The following is a 22,184-nucleotide window of genomic DNA, read 5'->3' as shown; positions in this document are numbered from 1 at the left end:
GGATCTACTATTTAATTCGGGTGTGGAGGAGACTTCCCCAGCAGGATGCAACCCAAAGCTCCTAGAATTTATGTCAAGAACCAACTCCTTCCCTCCCTCCCAGCTCCTCTTCCATCCAAACCATGCTTTTCATTCATTCCACTTCCACTAAAAATCTATACACTGCTTAGAGTTGTCCAAAATACTCTTAAGATTACCTAATAATAATGTCATTTTAATGTCATGGGCTCTGGTTCTCACAGACAAGGGAAAAGAGTGCCTGTCCATGGACTTCTGGGCATCACTTCCAAGGAGTGTGACCACACTTCTCCAGAAATCCTTGCAGATGGTGGGTATAAAACAACTACTTCTTCATTGTGGTCAACTGCAATGAGACAAGAGCCAGGACACATTCCTTCCTGCCCCAAGATGAGATTTCTCTCAGGTTTATCCATGATCCAAAAGGACATCTCACAGCAAAGTCCCATTTCAGACTCTCCTCTCACACTCAAAACACACCGTCTGCATGTCTGATGGCTGCCACCACCCAGCTTCATCACCGTCACCACCCACAGAAGGAAACCCCGCTTCCCAAAGCCCCAAACTGCCCTGGATTGGGGCACTTACACTCCAGGGCTTGCTCCTGGAGCCCCACCGCCTTGTCCCACGTTGACTTGTTCTGTGGGACTTAGGGGACATCTCACCATCTTCCTCATGTGACTGCAGCTCCTAGACCATCACTCTAGGTGTGGGTGTGTCCTGCTTTTCCTAGTGTCCCCACTACAAACATAGGGCCTTCCAAAGAGCACAGGCTTCTTGAATGTTTGTGGAAATAATGAGCCAGTGAGCAGGGGTCTTACATAGATCAATTTTCTCCAACTTTCTTAAATAAGCCAAACAAATTCAGGTTATACACATATATTTTAATTTGACAAAATGACAGAAGAAAAGGGATAAGAAGCCAAGAATTCACTTTTGTTTCTCTATTTCTTGACCTCATTAATTGTGCTGTTAATTACTTTCACATTTCGAAGTAAATTCCTATTCCAATGCTGTGTTATCTAGTTTGGGATCACAAATTATGATGGAAGGTTTCCCAATTGGTTTTACAAATAGCAAAATTCAGTCTTGAATTGGATAAGTACAAATATATGTGATCAATACCATTCACAATCTTAGAAAATGAAGCTTACTAAATGATACTACTAATATACAGAAAACTGGTGCATTTGTATACACTAACAACAAAGTATCAGAGAAATTAAGGAAACTATCTCATTTACCATTGCATCAAAAGTGTAGAATACCTAGGAATAAACCTAACTAAGGGGCCAAAAGACCTGTACACTGAAAACTATGACAGTAATGAAAGAAACTGAAGACAACACAAACAGATGGAAAGATACATTGCATTCTTGAAATGGAAGCATCAATATTGTTAAAATGACCATACTACTCATTTCAACCTACAGAACTGCAATCAATGCAATCCCTATGAAAATAACAATGCCCGGGGTTTCCAGGGCTGACAGTTGGGTCAGGCCAGATGTCTGTGGGCCCCTGTTTGCTCCGGGGATTGGGCTCCCCCCAGTCCCCTCTTGGGGTCCACACCTTGACCCCCGGCAGGTCCTGGGACTCCGCCCTCCGCTGCCCTGATGTTTCCCCTCAGACCAAGGTCCTCGCATCCCCAGACGCCTCCACCCCCAACCACGTGGCAGAGGTGAGAGCCTGCAACGTCCAGTCATCCCTGCCCGGGACCTTCCAGGGCTGACAGCATGGGCGAGCTCCTCTGAGGTCACCTCTGTTCTGGGGTCCAGGGTCCTCTCAGTTCTGCCTCAGGGTCCTCACCCTGACCCCCGGCAGGACCTGGGATTCTCCCCTCTGCCCACCTGAGGCCCCGCCCCTTACCCCAGGTCCCCACTCTCTCTGGGACCCGGATGTCAGGAAATGCTGCCTGTGGTCATCCCGCCTAGCTGTTGCCCACAGCTGACAGCACGGATGGGTTTCTGTGGGCTCCGCTCAGTCGTCCCTCAGGGGCCTTGCCGTCACTCTGGCAGCACCTGGACTCTCCCCTCTATCGATCTGAGGCCTCGTTCTTTATAACAAGTCCCCAGAGTCTCTCAGACCTGATGGGAAGTAAAGAAAGGCTGCGTGTGTTCATCCCACCCCGGGGCCTCCCAGGACTGACGGCAGGGGCGGGGATCTGTGGGGTCCCCTCTGTTTGGGGCCCAGCGTCTCCTCATTCCTCCCTCAGGTTCCACACCTCAACTCTCTGCAGGACCTGTGATTCTCCCCTCCACCCACCTTAGGCCCCCCCCTTATACCAGGTCCCCAGTGTCTCTGAGACCCAGATGCGGAAGTCAAAACTCCTTGCCAAGTGCTCATTCCGTCCCGGGACCGCCCAGGGCTGATGGCAGGGGCAGGGATCTGTGGGGTCCCCTCTGTCTTCCTTCAGAGTCCTCAGCTGGATCTCTGGCAGGTCCTGGACGCCCCCTGTGTTGATCCGAGGCCGGACCCTCACACCAAGGCTTTCACTGTCCTGAGACCCCCAGGGGGAATCTATGGACAACACATCAGGCCCCCAAGCCCAGGGCTTCCCAGGGCTGAGATGATCCCGCGGGGGTCCCTCAGCCCTCCGTTGGCTACTCACCTTCCCTCCCAGCTGGTAGGGCCCACCCCCCGCCCACCTGACTTTGGTCCCCTGAGACCCAGGCCCTCCCCAGCCAGGACCCCTGAGAGGGAAGCGGGGGTCGGGGGTGGCGCTTATTCCCACAGTCCAGCCGGCGGTCTCTCAGGGCTGACAGCAGGGCCAACCTGGATGCCTTGCGGCCTCCGAGTCCCCCTCACGGTTGTACCTTGACTCCTGCTGGGGCTGGGCTCCTTCCCTCTGCCGACCTGGCCCCGGCCTCCCTGACCCAGGCCCTTCCCTGCCCCTCCCAGGGGGATCAGTGCAGTCCCATCCGGACAGCATGCCGGGGTGGGGGGGCTCCCAGGGCTGTCGGGAGGGCTGCAGATGCATCCCCCTGGGGGCCCTCAGTCCTCCTCTGGTCCTCACCTCGACTCCAGGCAGCACCTGGGCCCCTCCCTCTGCCCACCTGAGACTGTGCCCCTCAGACCGAGCCTCTGAACCCCCGAGATCCCTGAGGAGTTGGGGGCGGCGGGTGGGGGGGGATGGGCAGCCTGACAGCCCGGCCCAGGGTGCCCCAGGAGTCCCAGTACGGGTGGAGTTACATGCTGGGGGACCCTCTGTTCCGGGCCTGCTGGACCCGACCCCTCCATCCTCACTCAGGAGGGTCCTCCTCAACCCCTGAGAGAAAGGCTGCAGTTCCAGCACAGATGCTGGAAGGGGGGCTGCCGTGCCCCTGACCGTGGGGGGAGCACAGAGAACCGCACACCTTCCCCTCGGGGCTCCTCACCAGCCACCAGACTTTGGAAACCTGTTTTAAGAAAGGTTTAGTTTTAGCTGAAGAGGGCTGAGCAGTGGCAGGTGATTTAGGGGAACGCTTGGTTTCATGATTAGATCATATTACCTATCGGAGTTATGTGATTGTCACTTTTTCATCCTCATTCATACTGAGTAATACATTTTACATGTCTGTGTAGTGTAGTGTGTGTCATATATATATCTATATCGATCTATCTCTCTATATATAAAATGTGAGGAGAACATATGTGCTTATATACACATGCATCGACATACCACATGTATATATAGGGAACGCGTCATGTATGTTCCAGTACCCACACTGACGTCATCCACAGGGCCCTGAAGGGCACAGACACTCACGCCCTCTGGGGATGCGGAGAGTCCTCCAGCCCGGCGGTCCCCGTGCTTTGAATGCAGGCTTGGCACCTACCTGACAGCCAGTGTGCCCGGGGAAGTGAGCCTGCAAGAGAACGTGGGGCCACCACGCCGCTGGGGCAGAAGGGAGCAGAGTGGGCAGTGGAAGGAGAGAGCAGGGCCCAAGCCTGAGCATAGGAGCCGCCTTCAGAGGGCCGTGCCTCGGACCCCCACGTCCAGGACCCTTCTCCATCCTCACGCCCTCAGTCCTAGACCCTCACCCTCCTCCCTGGCCCTCGTGTCCATTTCATGAGAGATGGTGACCTGATGGGGCTGGGGAGGCCACGTGGGCAGAATCCAGTGTCAGGCTCTCATGGGCACTAATGCCTGGCTTCCCTGTGTTTTCTCCATTATGTGGCCTGAGGCATCAGCTAGTAGGACCCCGTGGAGGACAGCTGAATCCCCCTTGACTGTTGGGGAGACAGGTCAGGCCAGTGCGGGGATGGGGCTTTGCACGCATATGATGCGTAGCTTGAATAAGAGTCCTTCTAGTGACAAGCTGATCAAATCATGGAGACTCCCTATGCCTCGATTTCTCCATCTGTAAAATGGGCCTCCTAATAGTACAAGGCAAAAGCATTGGTGTGAATTTCCCCATGATGTGACCTGCTTGTAAAAAGCCTGGGCCAAATGAAGTGGTCGGTGGATGTAGCTCTTGTTACTGAGCGTGTAAGAAAGATGCGCCCTCCCCCATGTAGTGAAGGTTCCCAACCAGTACACGTCTTGTGATCCCCGCGTACGTAGATTAGCGCAGTTTTTCTTTTCTCGTGAAAATTTGTTGTCAGGATGCTTGGGCTCGCCTTCCTCTTCTTCTCGCTTGTCCCTGTTCAAGATGAGGCTGTTGATTTGAGGTGTCGCCTCCATTGGAACAGGGGTGTTTGCAGCTTTAGGTCCCAAGTGCCTCTTTGGCCGCGTGCCATAAGTCCTGGGGGCTTTGGTATGTGTTTTCTTCATTTCAAAGTATTTTCTAATTTCCCTTGTGATGCCTTGTCCGTTCCCTGGGCTATTGTTATGGACTGAACTGCGTCCCCCCAAAATGTGCATGTTGAAGCCCTAATCTCCTAGAACCTCAGAATGTCACTGTGACTGGAGTTAGTGGTTCTTAGGTTGAAATGAGGCCATTAGGATGAGGTCTAATCCAAGATGGCTGGTGCCCTTGAGGGAAGAGCGGATCAGCACACGCAAGGAGAGAAGGCAGGGGCTGGGGGTGCGTGCACAGAGGGTGACCACGTGAGGGGCGGTAAGAGCACGGCCACCTGCAACCAAGGAGACTGGCCGCAGTACAAGCCACCCCTGCTGGACCCTCCCTCTCGGCCTCCTGGTCGGAACCACCGTGAGAATCTGTGTCTGCTGTTTCAGCCCCTCATCCTGTGCCGTGGGATTTGGCATCGTCCCAGACTAATGCGGGTATTTGGGGACGCACGGCTCAATTTCCCTCTCTTTGCAGATTTCCCACATTTCCTTCTGTCATTGAGGTCTAATTTCACTCTCTTTTGGCCAGAGAACGTACTTTGTATGATTTCAGCCCTTTTGTTTGTATCCCCTTAAGTTCACTGGGGGATGCTGTGTGGCCTGACGCGTGGAGTACCCTGGAGAACGTTCTAGGTACGCTTGACGAGCACGTGTCTATTCTGTTCTTGGGGCTAATAGTCTACACGTGTCATGAGACCTAGTCTTTGCACAGTGCTGTTCAAATCTGTGATTCCCTTACTGCGGTGCTGTCTGGTCGCTGGACCCATAATGAAAGCAGGCTGTGCTAGTCTGCTTAGAGCTGCCATAGCAAGGTCCCACAGAGGAGGTGGCCAAAACTACTGAAATGTACTGGGTCCCAGTCCTGGTGGCTAGAAGTCCAACCTCAACTTGCTGGAAAGTGCAGTTCCAGGTGAGGGAAGGCGTCTCGTCCTGGCTCGCACACAGCTGGTTTTCTCTTGGTCCCTCACTTGGCTGCTTCCCTGCACAGGTTGGGGGGGGGAAGGGAGGGAGGGAGGGAGGGAGGGAGGGAGAGAGAGAGAGAGAGAGAGAGAGAGAGAGAGAGACAGGATGGAGGGAGGAATCAAAAGCAAGAGAGAGAGGGACGGCGGGAAGGAGAGAGAGAAGGGGAATGAGGGAGGGAGAGAGGCGGTAGGGAGTGAAGGAGAGAGGAGAGAGAGAGAGAGAGAGAGATGGAGGGAGTGATAGAGGGGAAGGGAGGAAGGGAGAGAGAGAGGGGAAGGGGGAGGGAAGGAGGGCAAGAGGGAAGAGGGGAGGGAGGGAGAGACAGGGAAGGGAGAGAGAGATAAGGAGCAGGGAAGGAGGGAGAGAGGGGGAGGGAGGGAGAGAGATAAAGGGAGGGGTGGCGAGGGAGGGAAAGAGAGCGGGGGAGGAAGGTAGGGGGAGAGAGAGGGAGGGAGCAGGGAGAGGGGGGCAGAGGGGGAGGGAGGGATGGAGAGAGAGAGGGACGGAGGGAGAGAGAGGGAGGGAGGATGGGAGGGAGGAAGAGAGGGCGAGGGAGGGAGAGAGGGAGGGAGATCTTCGGTGTCTCTTCCTCTTTTCCAAAGGACACCGCTCTTGTCAGACTAGGGCCCCACCCTTGTGACCTCATTTAACCTTACTGACTTCCCCAAGGGTGCTATCTCCAAATACATGCACCTTGGGATTAGCACTGCAACAGGTGGACTTAAGGGTTGGGGTGGGAGCTGGGGGATCCATTTGAATCCATCACAGGGGGGACCGAAGTCTCCCACTTCTATTGTAGACCGGTTTCTTCCGTCCCTTCTGTCCATTTTTGCATCGTTCATTTGGGGCACTGCTGTTGGGCTGCTCAAGAGACCCCCATGACGTGCACTAGCTGTGGCATCATGACAGACGGGAGCGGCAGATGGGACCACCCGTCACCCGGGCAGACCCGGGGCTCCTCTGGCTGCTGGTGCTTGGATCATTCCTGGTACCTTGAGTCTACTTCCCCTCCTCCCCCAACCCACCTTTTTTTCCCTTTTCTGTGTTTTTGGCTACCCCACAAGGCTTGGGGGATCTTAGATCCCCGACCAGGGATTGAACCCGGGCCACCGCAGTGAAAGCATAGAGTCCTAACCCCTGGAACTCCAGGCAATTGCCGCTCCCCGCCCCCTCCTTAGCAGTGTTTGGAAGGGGATGTTGCCCTATCGCTGTGACAGCCACAGAGTCCTGGCCAGGTCCCCCGGCCCATCCCCCACACGTGGAGGCAGCAGCTGTGAGCTGGGGGTGTGTCCTGGCCTTCAGTGCTCTGTACACACCACTGGGGGCTGACCACAAGGACTCGCGGTATAAACTCGACACCCCAGCGCCCAGAGGGTGGTGGAGCATGGCGCCCTTGAAGTGTTTAGCTCGAAAGGCAAGGAAAAGAGAAGCAGGAAAATGTCTCCAGACGCAGGACCTGCAGTGAAAAGCAAACCTCAATCCTGCTGTCCAGACACCAGAGAGCACCCCCAAACTGAACACCCGCAGGCCCCTGCCAGGGACCGTCACCTCCACACCTGTGCGTCTCAGGACAGGAAGGGCTCTTTTCAGACCTCTGACCGGGGAGGCCTGAGCTCTTCTCATCTGTCAAATCGAGACCCTGCTGGACACGATGCCCCCGCAACTGTGAAGTCGCGGGTGCCAGGGCCTTCCTTGTGCTTGTCCAGCCCTTCAAGGGTCTTTCTAGTGAGTGGACACAGGGCGTCTGAGGGGCTTCTCCAGGTGTCTGCTAGGTGCCCGCACCGTGCCGGGGGTGGGCTGTCACCTGTCATCGTTTCCTGCTGAGGGGAATCAACTGCTCAGCCACGCCCAGGACGGAGGCGCCAAACACGTGTTGGGTGGAACATCGCTCTCAAGTCCCTGTGCTCTTTATTGCCCTGCAAGGTTCTGGCCGCGTCACCACCTCTGTGTGTCTGCAGGGTCTGCCTGGTCAGGGTCCTCTGTGGGCCTGCCTGGAGGGGCCGGCTATTCCAGGAAAGAGCGGGAGCCCACGCAGCGATGGCAGAAGTGGCTCAGCGGCCAACGGATCAAGGTCAGGGGGGCGGCAGGCCTGGCGGCCACCTCAGGCATCCAGGGTGCGCAAGAGGCAGCAGCGCGGCCCCCGGGAGCTGCGCGGGGTGGGGGGGAAGGCTGAGGACTTGGCGGGGTGCGGCGGCCAGGCCCGGCACGGGCCAGGGAGGACTCATCTGGGCGGGAGGCCAGGAGCAGCAGAGCCAGGGGACCTCGGCTGGCTGGGCCACCTCTGCCAGGACAGGGACTAGAGGGACCAGAACCTGCATGCTGGGATGCGGCGCGGGGGGCTCGGCTGCTGTCCGAGGAGGGGCCGGAGCGACAGAGCCAGTCCTGGCCAGGTCGGAGGCATGGTCGACTTGCGGGTGGCTCGGGGTCCCCTGGATGTGCTCAGGATACGGTGGGAGGCCGTCCTGCGGCTCCGCGGCGCTGGGCGCCGGGAGGTGCCCCGGGGCTGCCGGCTCGCCGTCCACCGGCCCGGATGCTGGTTTAGTGCGCACTCTCGGCTTCATCCTCACCAGGAGGTGCGGGCAGTCTCTCTGAAACAGGGGACTGTGGTAGAAGTGTAACTGAGGTCGCAGTTGAGAGAGAAAAGGAAACCCCGAGTCACAAAAGAGTTGCTCGCAAGCAGCAGCCGCCTGGCTGGGCCCCTGGGCGCCCTCCCCCAGCCGACCCAAGGCCTCTTTGGAGAAAGCGGGACCCGTTCCCAGCAGGACGCTGTGCCCCAGCTTTTACATCCCCGAGACTCGCTCACTCACCATCACCTTTCGCCCTTGGAAAATGACTGAACATGGCCCCTTAGTATGAGTACAAGGCCCACGAAAGGGGACTTGGCGTTTGCAGGTACGAGACTGCAACAAGGTTCGGTAGCTTTCTAAGGAAGTGTCCGAATCTCCCCCTGGCCAGCAACTCCAGGGGCCAGATCGGGGACACTGACTGCTTCCCAGGAAGGGACCTGCGCCCCCACTCAAGTGATGCTCTGGAGCTATGGGAGTCGAGGGGGCACACAGACCTCCCCCCTCCCCCCCGGCAGGCCACTGTCCCCGAGCAGGAGGACGGGAAGGGCCAGCGTTGCAGCAGTGTCCTCTTGTCCCCCGGTGTGACTGCGTGTCAGGCACGAGCGGCACTGCCCACGTGTCAGGAATACAGGATGACGCCTTGCCCGCGTGTGCTGTGAAACGATCACCACAGGGGGTCCAGTTCACACGCATCACCTCACACAGACACACCAAAGGGAAAAGGAGGAGGGAGAGAAGTGACGTCCCTGTGCTGAGAACGCTTCGGGTCCCCCCATAACAACGTCCCAACACAGCGCGCGGCACTGCCAGCTCTGGCCGTCACGCCGGTCCCCAAGTACCACCTTTAAAGGAAGCTCTCCCGACACGCCTGCCGCCGTCCCAGGCGGCCCCGGGGTTGGCACCCGCCCCCCACCCCCGGGCCCAGCGGCTCAGCCCCTGGAGAGGGCTCCTCCCCCGCCGTCCCCCGCCCTCCTTACCTCGCTCAGGACGTGGGCGGGCCGCTCCTTCGTGGACAGGTTGGTCACGCAGAGGGACGTGTGCATGTCCTGGTGCACTTTGCTGAATCCGTAGCAGTTAAGCTGGCGGGTGAAGCTCTTCATACATTCTGTCTTGAACACCTTGTCTAGGCCATCCCTGTCCAAAACCTCCTTTTGAAACAGCGGCCTGTTGATGCCTATGCAAGTCCCGTCTTCATTCCACCAAATGGACGCAAAGCGACTGCTGTTGACGATCGTCCACAGCTTCCTGGGAAACGGGTGGAAGAGCAGGCTGCCTTCCCACACGGCCTCGCAGGCGGTGCGAGGCCCTTTCAACAAAGGCTCTTCCGTCAAATCCTGGAAAGCGGCTTCTCCAGGCAGCAGCCTGAGGTCGGGGTGTCCCGCGGGCACGGGCTGGTCCAGGGCGAGGGACTGGGGGGGTGCAGCTCCCTGAGCCGAGGGCCGGAGCCGCTGTGTCGGGAGGAAGAGGCGCCTCGCCGAAGCCGGGCGCCCTGCCCGCGGCGGGGCCCTTCTCGTCCGCAGCCATGCGGAGCGCGGCGTGTCCCTCCGCCACGTAAACGGGACAGTGCAGCGCGGCCGGCAGCACCCTGGGCTCACACTCCCGCTCAGCCCCTCACAGAAGTGCTCCGGTGGCTCGGGGGTGACATCACAGCCCAGCCAGCAAGTGACATCATAAAGGGCAGGCCCGTCAGCACGTCAGCCTCCTGCTTCACGCCCGTCATCGCAGGGGGCACGAAGACACTCGTGCACGGGTGCAGAGCCACGGGCCGAGCGCTCGTGCAAACCGGGCACGGCCTTCTGGTCCCGGAGCCCCCGGGCCAGGCAGACGTGCACGGACCCACGTGTGGCCCACGAGGTCAGAGGTCCTCCTGTGTGTCCCCTGGCCTTCCGGGCCGTGCACAGCACCCATGATTTCAAGCACGAGCATCGTCCGAGACGCGGCCCACGGTCAAGGGCGCTAAAACTTTACAATTCACCTGTGAACTGGAAGAAAAACCCTCACGACGTCTGGGTCTGCAAAGTGCCTACCTTACCCTCTCCCTGGAGAGGTGTCCCATGGGTGCTGAGCAGGAATCGGACTCTGGACCCCCGCCCTCACCCGCAGCAGCCCTTTCCCTCCATTGCCCACAGCAGAGGCCAGACTCAGATGAAACGTTCAGGGAAATTTATTAAACAGAAACATTGACTGAAACCATTGAACAGAGGGCATAACAACACACAGAGGAACTTCTAACGGCCACCGGAGCCCACGGGTCCCGGCCCTCCCCCTAGGGTCCTCAAAACGGTGCCTCCGCTACACCCCACCCGGCGGCCCTCCGTCTCCCCACAGTCTCCCTTCCTGAGGGCCCCGCGGGTGGCCTCTCGCCAGGAAGATGGGCGCCGGCCATGCCCGCTCCCCGCAGGGCAGACCCTCCATTTCTGGCCCACATGCCCGGGGCCCGGCCCTGCCCTATGGCGGCCACAGGACAGTCCCACAGCAGGGCGCGCGCCACCGAGCCGGGGACGTGGAGTCCCGAGGAACAACGGGATGGCCCAGCAAAACACAAGCCCTGGGGGGCCTCCCGCAGACCTCCTGCAGCCCCGGTCAAGGTCTTCCTTCCCAAGGTCCCAGGTGGGATCCCAGGTCCTGGGGTGGGTGCTGGCTGTGACCTCGTCCATCCCGTCCTTCCCGCCGGCTCCTGGGACTGGGCTCGGGGTCTCCACGCCGCGCAGGGCTTGGGGGAACTGCTCAGAGGAGAACACACGCACATTTCCACAACAACAGGCAGCGCTGGGCCTGAATCTATGCCCAGAAAGCACACGTCGAGCTCACGACACTGGCCCACAGAGACCAGAGCCTTGGCTGGCACGTGGCGCACCTCAGGGCTCTGCGGGGGGGGGGGGGTCGATGGCTAGGGTGTGTGTGTTGGGGGGAGGGGAGCGGGGGCTGGGGGCTTCCTTGACACCTGGGTCCCTCTGGGGCCTACAGGGACACATTTGGGCTTGCCAGTACAGGGAGCAACCTGCCCCAGGGGATGACGAATAGGGGTCCCCTTTCAGGAGGGAGGCCCAGGCACCTTGAGTAGCCCCTAATATGGGGCCAGTAGGCTGCCGGGCCTGGCCTCCCCCTGCCTCCAAGCCTGGGGGCCCCGGGACCTGCTGAGCCTACTGGCCCGAGGTGGACCCCGGGGGGCTCATCTCTGCAGCCCCGTCTTCATTTCCCGGCTCTTCTGGGATGGGCTTGAGCCCCTCCTCGGGGCTCTCCTCGGCCTCCTGGCCTTCTGCCTGGGTGAGGCCCTCTGGCTCCCAGCCAGGACCTCCTGGGGCCACCGGGGAAGCACTGCCCATCCGGCCAGGCATGGGGACTCTGGGGACATCTGAGGGTCCTGCCTGACCTAGGCCCGCAGGGGCGGCAGCACTTCCGTCTTCCTGAGTGGCCGCGGATGCCTTGCTGGTCTCCCCAGGGCCAGGGGCTGCCCTGGCGGCACCATGGTCTTCAGGGCCCGCCTCGCCAGCCTTGGCAGTGCCGGCAACTGCCCCACTGGCCTCCTCACGTGCTGGGTGGTCCTCGGCACTGCCTTCCTTGGAACGGGCGGCCTGGGTGGTGGTATCTTCACCGGCCGGGGAGGCCTTGGTGCCATGTGCAGTGGTGCCTGCGGTGATGGCCACATGGGCCACGGCGGCCTGGGCGGCTGCTGCCAGGCCTCCAACGTCCACACGGGCCTCTTCCTGCCCTGGGAAGTGCTCCCTGCTAGCCGGGTCGGCCTCCCGGGCCTCGGTCTTCTGGATGAGCCGCAGCATCCCCGCAAAGCCGGGAGGCCTCCTCATCAGCCGCATCGTCCTCAGCGTGTCCCGGAGCGTGTCGTTCAGCCGGGCCCGCATCAGCACCTGCCGGGCGCGCGCCTGGTCCGCCATGGCCGGGTGGATGGCCCCCTTCTCCAGGGCCGACTGCAGCAGGCCTTCCAGGCGCATCACGTACGCAGAGAGAGTCTCCTGGGGCCGCTGGGCACAGGTCACGAACTTCAGCCGAGCACTCCCCCGGGGGTCCTTGTTCCCAAACACCTGCACCAGCGCGGCCAGGCAGTCCTGGGCAGCCAGCTCGGGATCTTCCGCCAGGAGGCCGCGCAGGAGGTCCAGCGCGGGGCCGCGCAAGCTCTCCACCAGCCTCCTCCTCCTCTCCCTCTCAGACACGTGGCGCCACAGGTGCAGCATGTCGTTGGCCTGCTCCAGCCAGCTCTCAGAGGACTCTTCCCCGTGGCCCGGCTCTTCCATCCCAGAGAAGGTTCCCAGCTCCTGGTAGCCCATGCTGTCTAGCAGGGGCTGCAAGGCCTGCCTCCACTGCTGGGTCCCGGGCCCTGCCTCACCCATGGCGCCTGCCGCTGTCACAACTGCTTCTTCAGGCGCAGTCATTGCCTCGCCCGTGGGTCCTGCCATACTCAGAAGTCCTGCCACGCCTGCAACATTTCTGTAACCTGCAGCTCCTTCCTCATCTGACTCAGCTCCTGCTTCCCCTTCAGCTCCTGCTTGACCCTCAGCTCCTGCTTCACCCTCAGCTCCTTCTGCACCTGCAGCTCCTTCCTCATCTGACTCAGCTCCTGCTTCACCTTCATCTCCTGCTTCACCTGCAGCTCCTTCCTCACCTGCAGCTCCTGCCTCACCTGCATCTCTTGCCTCACCTGCAGCTCCCTCGTCACCTGCAGCTCCTTCTTCACCTGCATCTCTTGCCTTACCTGCAGCTCCCTCCTCACCTGCACCTCCCTCCTCATCTGCACCTCTCTCACCTCCACCTCCCTCCTCACCTGCAGCTCCTGCCTCACCTTCAGCTCCCTCCTCACCTGCAGCTCCCTCCTCACCTGCAGCTCCTGCCTCACCTTCAGCTCCCTCCTCACCTGCAGCTCCCTCCTCACCTGCAGCTCCCTCCTCACCTTCAGCTCCCTCCTCACCTGCAGCTCCCTCCTCACCTTCAGCTCCCTTCTCACCTAAGGCTTCCTCCTCACCTGTGTCTCCCTCCATACCTGCGACTCCCGCCTCCCCTGCAGCTTCCTCCTCCCCTGCAGTTCCTGAGTGACCTGCAGTTCCTGCCTCACCTGCCCTGCCAACCACTGCTTGTCTCTGGGGCTGCGCAGGGAAATTGGGTCTATCCTGTGAATCAGCATCAGGGGCCTGGGGCAGGCAGACCACAGTCCAGGGCCCTCCCTTGCCTGGTATTTGGCGGGGGAGCAAGCTTCGACTTAAACACTCAGCAAACTCGACCAGGGCAACACTCGACCCCAGCTCCTTTCTGTAGACCTTGCCCAGCACTCGGTACCTGCCCAGGGAACGCAGGGCAGCTTGCACAGCCTCCTGGAACTCCTGGTCTTTGCAGTCATCTGGGATTCCCAGGATGAGCAGAGATCGCTGAGCGTTCACGCCCATCGACCTGCACCAGTCCCGCAATACCGCCAGAGCCATCGCCATCTTCGAGGACCTGAGGGTGGGGGGAAGCGATCAAACAGGTGTGCACAGGCTGCTGAAGTGTGGGAATCGGCCTGTGGGTGCAAAGAGGAGAGGATCATGTTTGTGCCACACAGGCCACCCTACTGCCCCTCACAGCAGCAGCCTGGAGCACCTCCCTGCCCTGTTTGGTTTGTTTGACTTCAGGAAACTTTTTTTATAAATTACATTTATTTACAGGATAGAAGGCTAGGGACTTCCCTGGCGGCGCAGTGGTTAAGAATCCACCTGCCAGTGCAGGGGACACAGGTTCGATCCCTGGTCCGGGAAGATCCCACAAGCCGCGGAGCAACTAACCCCACGCACCGCCACCACTGACCCAGCGCTCTAGAGCCCACGAGCCACAACTACTGAGTCCACGTGACACGACTACTGAAGCCCACATGCCTGGAGCCCGTGCTCTGCAACAAGAGAAGCCACCGTAATGAGAGGCCTGTGCACCGCAACAAAGAGTAGCCCCCGCTCGCTGCACCTAGAGAAAGCCCGCGCGCAGCAACAAAGACCCAACGCAGCCAAAAGAAAGAATAAAATTTAAAAATAATAACAAAAGAGCACTTGTTGCGTACGACTCAAGAAACAATAATAAAATAAAATAAAATAAAATAATTTTTTAAAAAAAGACAGATAGAAGGCTCGTCACCTTTTCTACATTTCTGGTCTCAGTTTTAGGAAACTGCCTTTTTCCCAAGGAATTTTTCAAGTCCTCCAATTTGTTAGCATAAACATTTCCATAATATCCCATAATATTCCCCTATATCCCCTTTTTTAATGTACATCTGATCTGTAACGTTGGCCCTCTCTCATTCCTCATATTGGTGATCAGCGTTCTTTCTATTTTTCCGTGATTCATCGTTCTAGGACTTTCTCGGTTTCCTTGCTCTTTTGAAAGAAACGCATGGCTTTGTTCATCGTGTCCATAATTTGCTTTCTATCACTGATTTCCTCTCTTAGCTCTCTTATTACTTCATTTTATGTTTCCTTTGCTCTTCTTCTTCTAGCATCTCTAAATGGACTGTTAGCTCATTGATTTTATGTCCTGACTCTTTTCTAACAGAAGCATTTAGAGGAATGCAGTTTCCTCCTGTCGCTTTTTGCTGCCTCCCACTAATTTTGGTAAGTTGTGCTTTTTTAGTATTCACGTTGAAATATTTTCTAAGTCCCTTTGTGATTTTTTTCTTTGATCCATGGGTTTCCCAATATTTGAAGATATATTATCATTAGTACCATCAAATAAAATTCCCCCGTGACGAGAAAACTTATCATGTAAACTTGCAATACTGCTAAATTTATGGAGACATTTTTACAACTCTGGTACGGCGTGTCCGGGTGAATGTGCAAAGCACCCTCGTAAGGAATCTGTGTACTCTGTGTGGAGGCCAGGGCCTTGCCCTGCCCACCCACCTCTGCAATTCCTGTGCCACCCGGACAGAGGCGACCTGAAGCTCTCGATGCCTCATGCAGCGGGCCAGAGCCCCTCCCTGGACCCCCACAAATCCATCTGCCATGGCCAACAGCCTCCACCAGATCACAGCAGCCCCAGCGCCTCCCCCTCTCAGCATCACTTACGCCCCCCGTGGCCAGGCGGCTCCTCCCCGGCCCCTCGCACTACATCCCCTCCATACACCCTCCCCCACCCACCAGCTGGTGGCGCTCTGCTCTGGGCCCTGGAAGCCGGGCGCCCCGCCATGCGTACGGGCCAGACTGCCTCTCTCACCTCCCCACACCGGGGAGTCCTCCCCCGAGCACACTCAGCGCCGGGGGCTCTCGCTTCTCGTACCCCAGACGCACAGCCCACCCGTCTTGCCCCCGCTCACCCGGGAGCTGGAGCCCCCTAACTGCCACGAGCGTCCGCCCCCCCGCCCCTCCCCGGCGGGAGCTCCCCTAATGCCTACCACACCCGCGCCCGGGAGTCCTCCCCATCGACCCCCGCCTCAGCCAGGAGTAGCTCCCCCTTCCTCCCGCCACACGCAGGAACCGTTAGCCCTCCCTTCCGGTCTCGGCCCCGGGGGTGGGGGGTGAGGGGGGTTGGGGGGGTGGGGGATGGGGCCCGGCCGTCCCGTGCTCCCCACCCCCGCAGCCAGTCATCCTCTCCTCTGGCCCCAAAGCCGGCCCCACCCGACCGGCAGCAAGCCCTCCGCTCCGGCCCCCCCACCCACGCTTAGCCATTAGCCCCACCCTCTGCACCCCGACTCCAGAACGCCCCCCACCAGCCACCCCGGAAACCAGCGGTCCTCCCCTCTGACCCGCTCACTGGGGGACCCTTCCCTCAGCCCCCCTTCAGCCCGCTACCCTCCGCCGCCGCTCCCCCACTCCCAACCGAGCAGCCCGTAGCCCTCCCCCGACCTCCACTCCTTCCCAGGGGCCCCGGTACCTGCGGAGTCCAGCCCCCGGCAAAGCCCCCGCCTGTCTCCTGACTTGCTCTGACTCTGTGGATGGCTCCGGAGTCCGGCTCACGAGGGGCTGAAGAGCTCGTCTCAGCAGAGCAGCCAGGAACTGTGCTGCCGACTGTCCCAGGCACTCTGTGCGAACGCCACGTGCGTTTCCGGCTGCTCCCGGAAGCCCCAGGAAGATGAGGGAGAACGTTCTAGACGTCTCTTTACAGGGAAAGTGGTTGGATCAGAAGAGCACGTGAGGAGGGGCTTTGCTACGGAAGCACCAATAGCCACGCGCACTGAGGGCCTGAGGTCCCAAGGCTTGGCGCCTCCGGAAGCAAAAGACACGCCCATTGGCCTTCCACCAATAGGAAGGCCTCCCTGCAAGGCTGCGGAGTTGGGGGAGCAAACTTGGCGATGCAGAGCCCATTGTGGCAAGTACGTCCACTTGTCTTCACAGGTGGTTTTCTACTGTGATTGATAATGTCATAAACCTATTCTTATTTCTTTGGTTTGTTTTAATTTTTGAATTTTATTTTATGTATTTTTTTAGACAGCAGGTTCTTATGAGTTACCCATTTTATACATATTAGTGTACATTTGTCAATCCCGATCTCCCAATTCATCACACCCCCCGCCCGCCCCCACCATTTTCTCACCTTGGTGCCCATATGTTTGTGCTCTACGTCTGTGTCTCTATTTCTGCCCTGCAAACCGGTTCATCTGTACCATTTATCTAGGTTCCACATATGTGCATTAATACACGATATTTGTTTCTCTCTTTCTGACTTCCTTCACTCTGTATGACAGTCTCTAGATCCATCCACGCATCTACAAATGACCCAATTTCGTTCCTTTGTACAGCTGAGTAATAAATAATAGTCATAAAGCTCTTCTTCATATGGACTGATTTCTTGTCTAGTTGTATCAACTAGCCATCTTCTCACATGGCACAAAAGAATGAGGCAGCCGTCTGGGGCCTCTTTTATAAGGGAGGTAATCATTCATGAGGGCTCCCCCCTCATGGGCTAATCACTTCCTAGGGCCCCACCTCCAAATCCCATCCCTTTGGGGGTTAGAATTTAACAGGTGAATGAGGGGCAGAGGTTTACAAATATTCAGTCCATAGCAGTGTCTGTCCAACTATTGTTGCTCCTATGTTCCCTTTTTCCTGCTGAGATAGTCAAGGTTTTCATTTACATTTTAACTTCTCTACTGCCTTTTTAGGCAATTATCAGTTTTCACTAAAACTTTACAGTTCACCTATGAAATGGAAAAAAGCGCTCACCATCTCTGGGTCTGCAAAGTGCCTACCCTACCCTCTCACTGGAGAGGTGTCCCATGGGTGCTGAGCAGGACTCCGACGCTTGACCCCCGCCCTCACCTGCAGCATCCCTTTCCCTCCATTGCCCACAACAGAGGCCAGACCCAGCTGAAACTTTCAGAGAAATTTACTAAGAGAAACTTTGACTGAAACCATTGAACAGAGGGCATGATAACACAGAGAGGAACTTGTAACAGCCACCAGAGTCCGGGGGTCACGGCGCCCCCACCAGTGTCCCCAACAATGTGCCTCCACTACACCCCACCTGGCGGCCCTCCATCCCCCCACTGCCTCCCTTCCTGAGGGCCCTGCGGGTGGTGTCTCGCCAGGAAGATGGGTGCCGGCAATGCCCGCTCCCCCAGGTCAGCCACTCCCCCTCTGGCCCACATGCCCGGGGCCTGGCCCTGCCCTATGGCTGGAACAGGAAAGTCCCACGACAGGGCACCCACCACTGAGTGGACGACGGGGTGTCCCGAGGGACAACGTGGTGGCCTTCAGTTGTACTGCTAATTACTTTCACATTTCCAAGTAAATTCCTATTCCAATGCCATGTTATCTTGTTCATCATCACAAAATAATATGGGAATCTTACAATTTGTTTTACACAATTGCAAAACTCTTGTCATTGAACTGAACTAATGCAAATACATGTGTGATTAATGTCATTTGCAAACTTAGATACTGAAGCTTATTAAACCTTCTTTTAAATGAGACAATATGTGAAAAATTCCCAAAGAAAACAGAGATGAAATTCCATGTCATCTTACACAACAGGAACCCAAAGATGCTACACACCATGTTCCCCCCACTCGCAGGGGCCCTCACTACTTGGAAACTCGACTGTTCTCTCTTCAAACTCCGAGTGAAGGACCAGTCTCACTTGCTACCAGTGAACTTGGGCCTGGAAGTAGCCTGGCTGCTGCTCTGGCTCAGGCTCCCTCTTCCTCGTCGCTCACACCCTCTGCACACAGGGATGGGAAGGACCTGGGATCCAAGATACTGACCCTGAGCAGATGCTGCAGGACCTGCCACTTGCTGGTCTCCGCGTAGGCCCGGGCACCCCACAGGAACTCGTAGTGGGCAGGGTCGCTGTGGGGCACCTGCCGGTACTCCAGGTAGCCCTCCTGCACCCACACTTCGGTGAGCAGCTCCCTGGGCTCCACATAGGTGCAGGGCTCCCTCCCGGCACACAACCCCATGTTGCCGAGCACTCCCCACACCTCCTCCTCAGGGGCGCGGTCACCGAACAGGGTGATCACGCCCAGGACCAGCACCAGGAGGCCGGCCTCGGGCGTGCTCTGCCCGTCGCTCAGCACCGCATCCCAGGTGAGGCCCAGGGTGGGGACCAGGACATAGGCGCGCTCGCGGGGGTCCACCTCCTTCACGTCCAAGCCAAACAACAGCTGCATGCACTCGCAAGCGTGGCTGAAGACCACGGGGAAGTGGTCCCGATGCTCCCGGAGGACCATACTCAGCATCTCCGCCTTGGACGTCGGCTCCCTGGGGCGATACTTGAGCAGGAATGCCACCAGGTCAGCCATCAGCACAACAAGTGCCTCCTGGGGCAAGGACTCTGCATAGGTGGAGAAGGAGGGTGCTCCAGGGGAGGCGGAGGACCAGGGGGATGTGGCCTTCTCCCCCGCAGCCCCCAGCAGCAGCGCCTCCACTGGACCTGGGCCGGGACTGGGGCCTGAAGGTCGGCCTGAGGCTGGCGGAGCTCACTCATCTCGACCGGGGACCTGATCACTGGGGTCGAGCCGCCCACGGGAGTGTGCGCACAGATGACAGGCGGGGACCTCATACCTGGGGAAGAGAGGGGGTGTGAGCGGCCTCGGCGGAGAAAGGCACCCTGGGCAGCTCTGACAAAGGCCACTTACAGGTCTCCTCTTAAAGGCTGCCCTCGGGCCTCACAGGGGCACTCCTCCTGGGCGGCCTGTCCCCTGCCAACCTGAAGAAGGAAGTGAGGGGGCTCCTCAGGGTGCAGCCAGCACAGCCCCAGGTTCTGGGGCTGTCAGGGGGGTGGGGTGACTTGCATGTTGTGGGGTGCCCTCTGTTCTGGGAGGGGGAGCCCCTGGGCACACACTCAGGGCATGCACCTCCCCTTGACTCCTGGCGCTGCCTGGGACTCCTCTGCTCTGTGCCCTGAGGACACGGTCCTCAGACCTGGGCCTTCGCCTCCCGGTTCCTGGAGCCCCTGTAAGAGGAATGGAGGGCCGCATCTCTTGTGTAGACTGTGGCACAACTCTGGGCCTCGGTGCTGGTAGGAGGATTGGGCTGGACTCTGTGAGGTCCCCCCAGTTCTGAGTTCTGGGGTGGGTGGTCCCCTCGGGGCTCGCTCGTCGTGCTCACTGTTCCCCTTAAGGGCTTGGACCCTCCCCTTTGTAGACCAGAGGAGAAACTCAGAACAGGACCCCGAATCTGAACAGAAAGCAGGAAGGGGGTCCCACAGGTGGCCGCACCTGCCCGGGGCCTCCCGAGGGTCCTAGGATGGAGAGATGCTGGGTCCTCACCTCCTCCTCACATCCTGCCTGGCCTCCCAGTGCTGACCACAGGGGCAGGTTTCTGTTGAGGCCCCTGTTCCAGGGCTGGGGGTCTGCTCAGTCCTCCCTCGGGGGCCTGGGAGTCCACCCTCTGCGGACCTGAAGGCTCACCCCTCACACCAAACACCTGACCTCCTGAGGACCCCGACCCAGAGGTCAGGAAACATCTCATCTGCTGACCGTGCTCTGGCGCCTCCAAGGTCCCCGCGGAAGGGCAAAGGATCCCTCCCTGTGTTGGGGTCTAACGTCCTCAGTCCTTCCTTCCTCGCGTGCAGGCTGGACTCTGGGCAGGACCTGGGATTGTCCCGTCTGCCAGTGTGAGTCCCTGCTCCTTATACCAGGTCTCCAGTCTCTCAGAGACCCTGACGTCAGGACAGGCCTACCGTGCTCATCCCGCCCCGGGGCTTCCCACGGCCACCTGCAAGGGCGGTGATCTGGTGGGTCCCTTTTCTCCTCCCTCAGGGTCCCCTCAGTCCTGCCTAAGGGCCCTAACCTTAGTCCACCAGGGACCTGACATTTTACCCTCTGCGCTCATGAGACCCCGCCCCTTATCCCAGGTCCCCAGCTTCTCTGAGACCCGGAAGTCAGGAAGTGCTGATGTGTTCATCCCGCCCTATGACCTCAAGGGGCCAACTCTGTTCTGGGGTCCACGTTTTCCTCAGTCCTCCCTCAAGGCCCTCACCTTGACTCCACGCAGGACCTGGGATTCTAGCCATAGCACACCTGAGAGCGGACGGTTATACCTGTTCTGAAGCCTCTCTGAGACCCGGATACGTAAGTGAGGACTCGCTGCCAAGTGCTCATTCCGCCCCAGGGCCACCCAGGACTGAAGGCAGGGAAGGGTATAAGGGTCAGGGTCTCACAGAGACAGCGGAGCGGGTATAAGGGGCGGGGTCTCATAGAGGCTACGGAAGGGTATAAGGGGCGGCGTCTCAGGCGGGCACAGGAGAGAATCCCAGGTCCTGCGTGGAGTCAAGGTGAGAGCACTTAGGGAGAATTGAGGGGAGCCTGGACCCCAGAACAGAGCTGGTTGTTGGAAGCCATACGGCGGGATGAGCACATGCAGCACTTCCTGACATCCGGGTCTCAGAGACGCTGGGGAGGGGGTGTAAGGGGCAAGGTCTCAGAGAGGCTGGAGAGGGGTTATAAGGGGCGGGGTCTCAGGCGGGCACAGGAGAAAATCCCAGGTCCTGCGTGCAGTCAAGGTGAGGGCCCTGAGGGAGAACTCAGGGGAGCCTGAACCCCAGAACAGAGTTGGCCCTGGGAGGACATAGGGCGCGGTGAGCACCTGCACCACTTCCTGACATCCCAGTCTCAGACTCTAGGGAGGGGGTGTAAGGGGCGGGGTCTCAGGCGGGCACAGGAGAGAATCCAGTGACTGCTTGGAGTTCAGGTGAGACCACTGAGGGAGGAGGAGGGGAACCTGGATCCCAGAACAGAATTGGCCCTTGGAGAACATAGGGCGGGATGAACACGTGCAGCACTTCCTGACATCCGGGTCTCACAAACGCTGGGGAGGGGGTGTAAGGGGCGGGGTCTCAGAGTGGCTGAGGATGCGGTATAAGGGTCGGGGTGTCTGGTGGGCACAGGAGAGAATCCCAGATCCTCCGTGGACTCAAGGTTAGGGCCCCGAGGGAGGACTGAGGGGAGCCTGGACCCCAGAACAGAGTCGGTCCTGGGAAGCCATACGGCAGGATGAGCACATGCAGTACTTCCTGACATCCGGGTCTCAGACACGCTGTGGAGGCGGAGCACGGGGTGGGGGCTCAGAGAGGCTGGTGAGGCGTTATATGGGTCGGGGGTCTGGTGAGCAAGGTAGAGAATCCCAGGTCCTGCGTGGAGTCAAGGTGAGGGCCCTGAGGGAAGACTGAGGGGAGCCTGGACCCCAGAACAGAGTTGGCCCTGGGAGGCCATAGGGCGGGATGAGCACGTGCAGCAGTTCCTGACATCCGGGTCTCAGAGACGCTGCGGAGGGGGAGCACGGGGCGGGGTCTCAGAGAGGCTGGGGAGGTGATATATGGGTCGGGGTTCTGGTGAGCGAGGTAGAGATTCCCAGGTCCTACATGGAGTCAAGGTGAGGGCCCTAAGGGAGGACTGAGGGGAGCCTGGACTCCAGAACAGTGTTGGCCCTGGGAGTCCATAGGGCGGGATGAGC

General features: G+C 58.9%; 3 protein-coding genes across 3 annotated transcripts; all 3 read right to left on the bottom strand.

Moving 5' to 3' along the window:
* Positions 1-7,827: 7,827 nt before the first annotated feature.
* Positions 7,828-10,042, bottom strand: LOC136142311 (heat shock transcription factor, X-linked-like). Its single transcript, XM_065900304.1, has 3 exons — positions 9,938-10,042; positions 9,300-9,770; positions 7,828-8,343 (listed from the first exon to the last, which is right to left on the bottom strand). Exons 1-3 carry the CDS (start codon positions 10,040-10,042, stop codon positions 7,828-7,830), a joined length of 1,092 nt encoding a protein of 363 aa, XP_065756376.1.
* A 1,423-nt stretch (positions 10,043-11,465) lies between these two features.
* Positions 11,466-13,751, bottom strand: LOC136142310 (paraneoplastic antigen Ma6F-like). The gene is made up of 3 exons (XM_065900303.1): positions 13,609-13,751; positions 13,316-13,328; positions 11,466-12,563 (listed from the first exon to the last, which is right to left on the bottom strand). The coding sequence occupies exons 1-3, from the start codon at positions 13,749-13,751 to the stop codon at positions 11,466-11,468; spliced, it is 1,254 nt and encodes a 417-aa protein (XP_065756375.1).
* A 4,667-nt stretch (positions 13,752-18,418) lies between these two features.
* On the bottom strand, positions 18,419-19,215 carry LOC136142309 (melanoma-associated antigen 10-like). The gene is given in 2 exon segments (XM_065900302.1): positions 18,419-19,179; positions 19,182-19,215. Coding segments are annotated over 2 exon segments (795 nt in total).
* Positions 19,216-22,184: the final 2,969 nt, after the last annotated feature.

This window comes from Phocoena phocoena, chromosome X (genome assembly GCF_963924675.1).
Source record: "Phocoena phocoena chromosome X, mPhoPho1.1, whole genome shotgun sequence".
Lineage (NCBI taxonomy): Eukaryota > Metazoa > Chordata > Mammalia > Artiodactyla > Phocoenidae > Phocoena > Phocoena phocoena.
The sequence above is the reverse complement of the archived record's forward strand: the minus strand, read 5'-3'. Positions and strand labels throughout refer to the sequence as shown.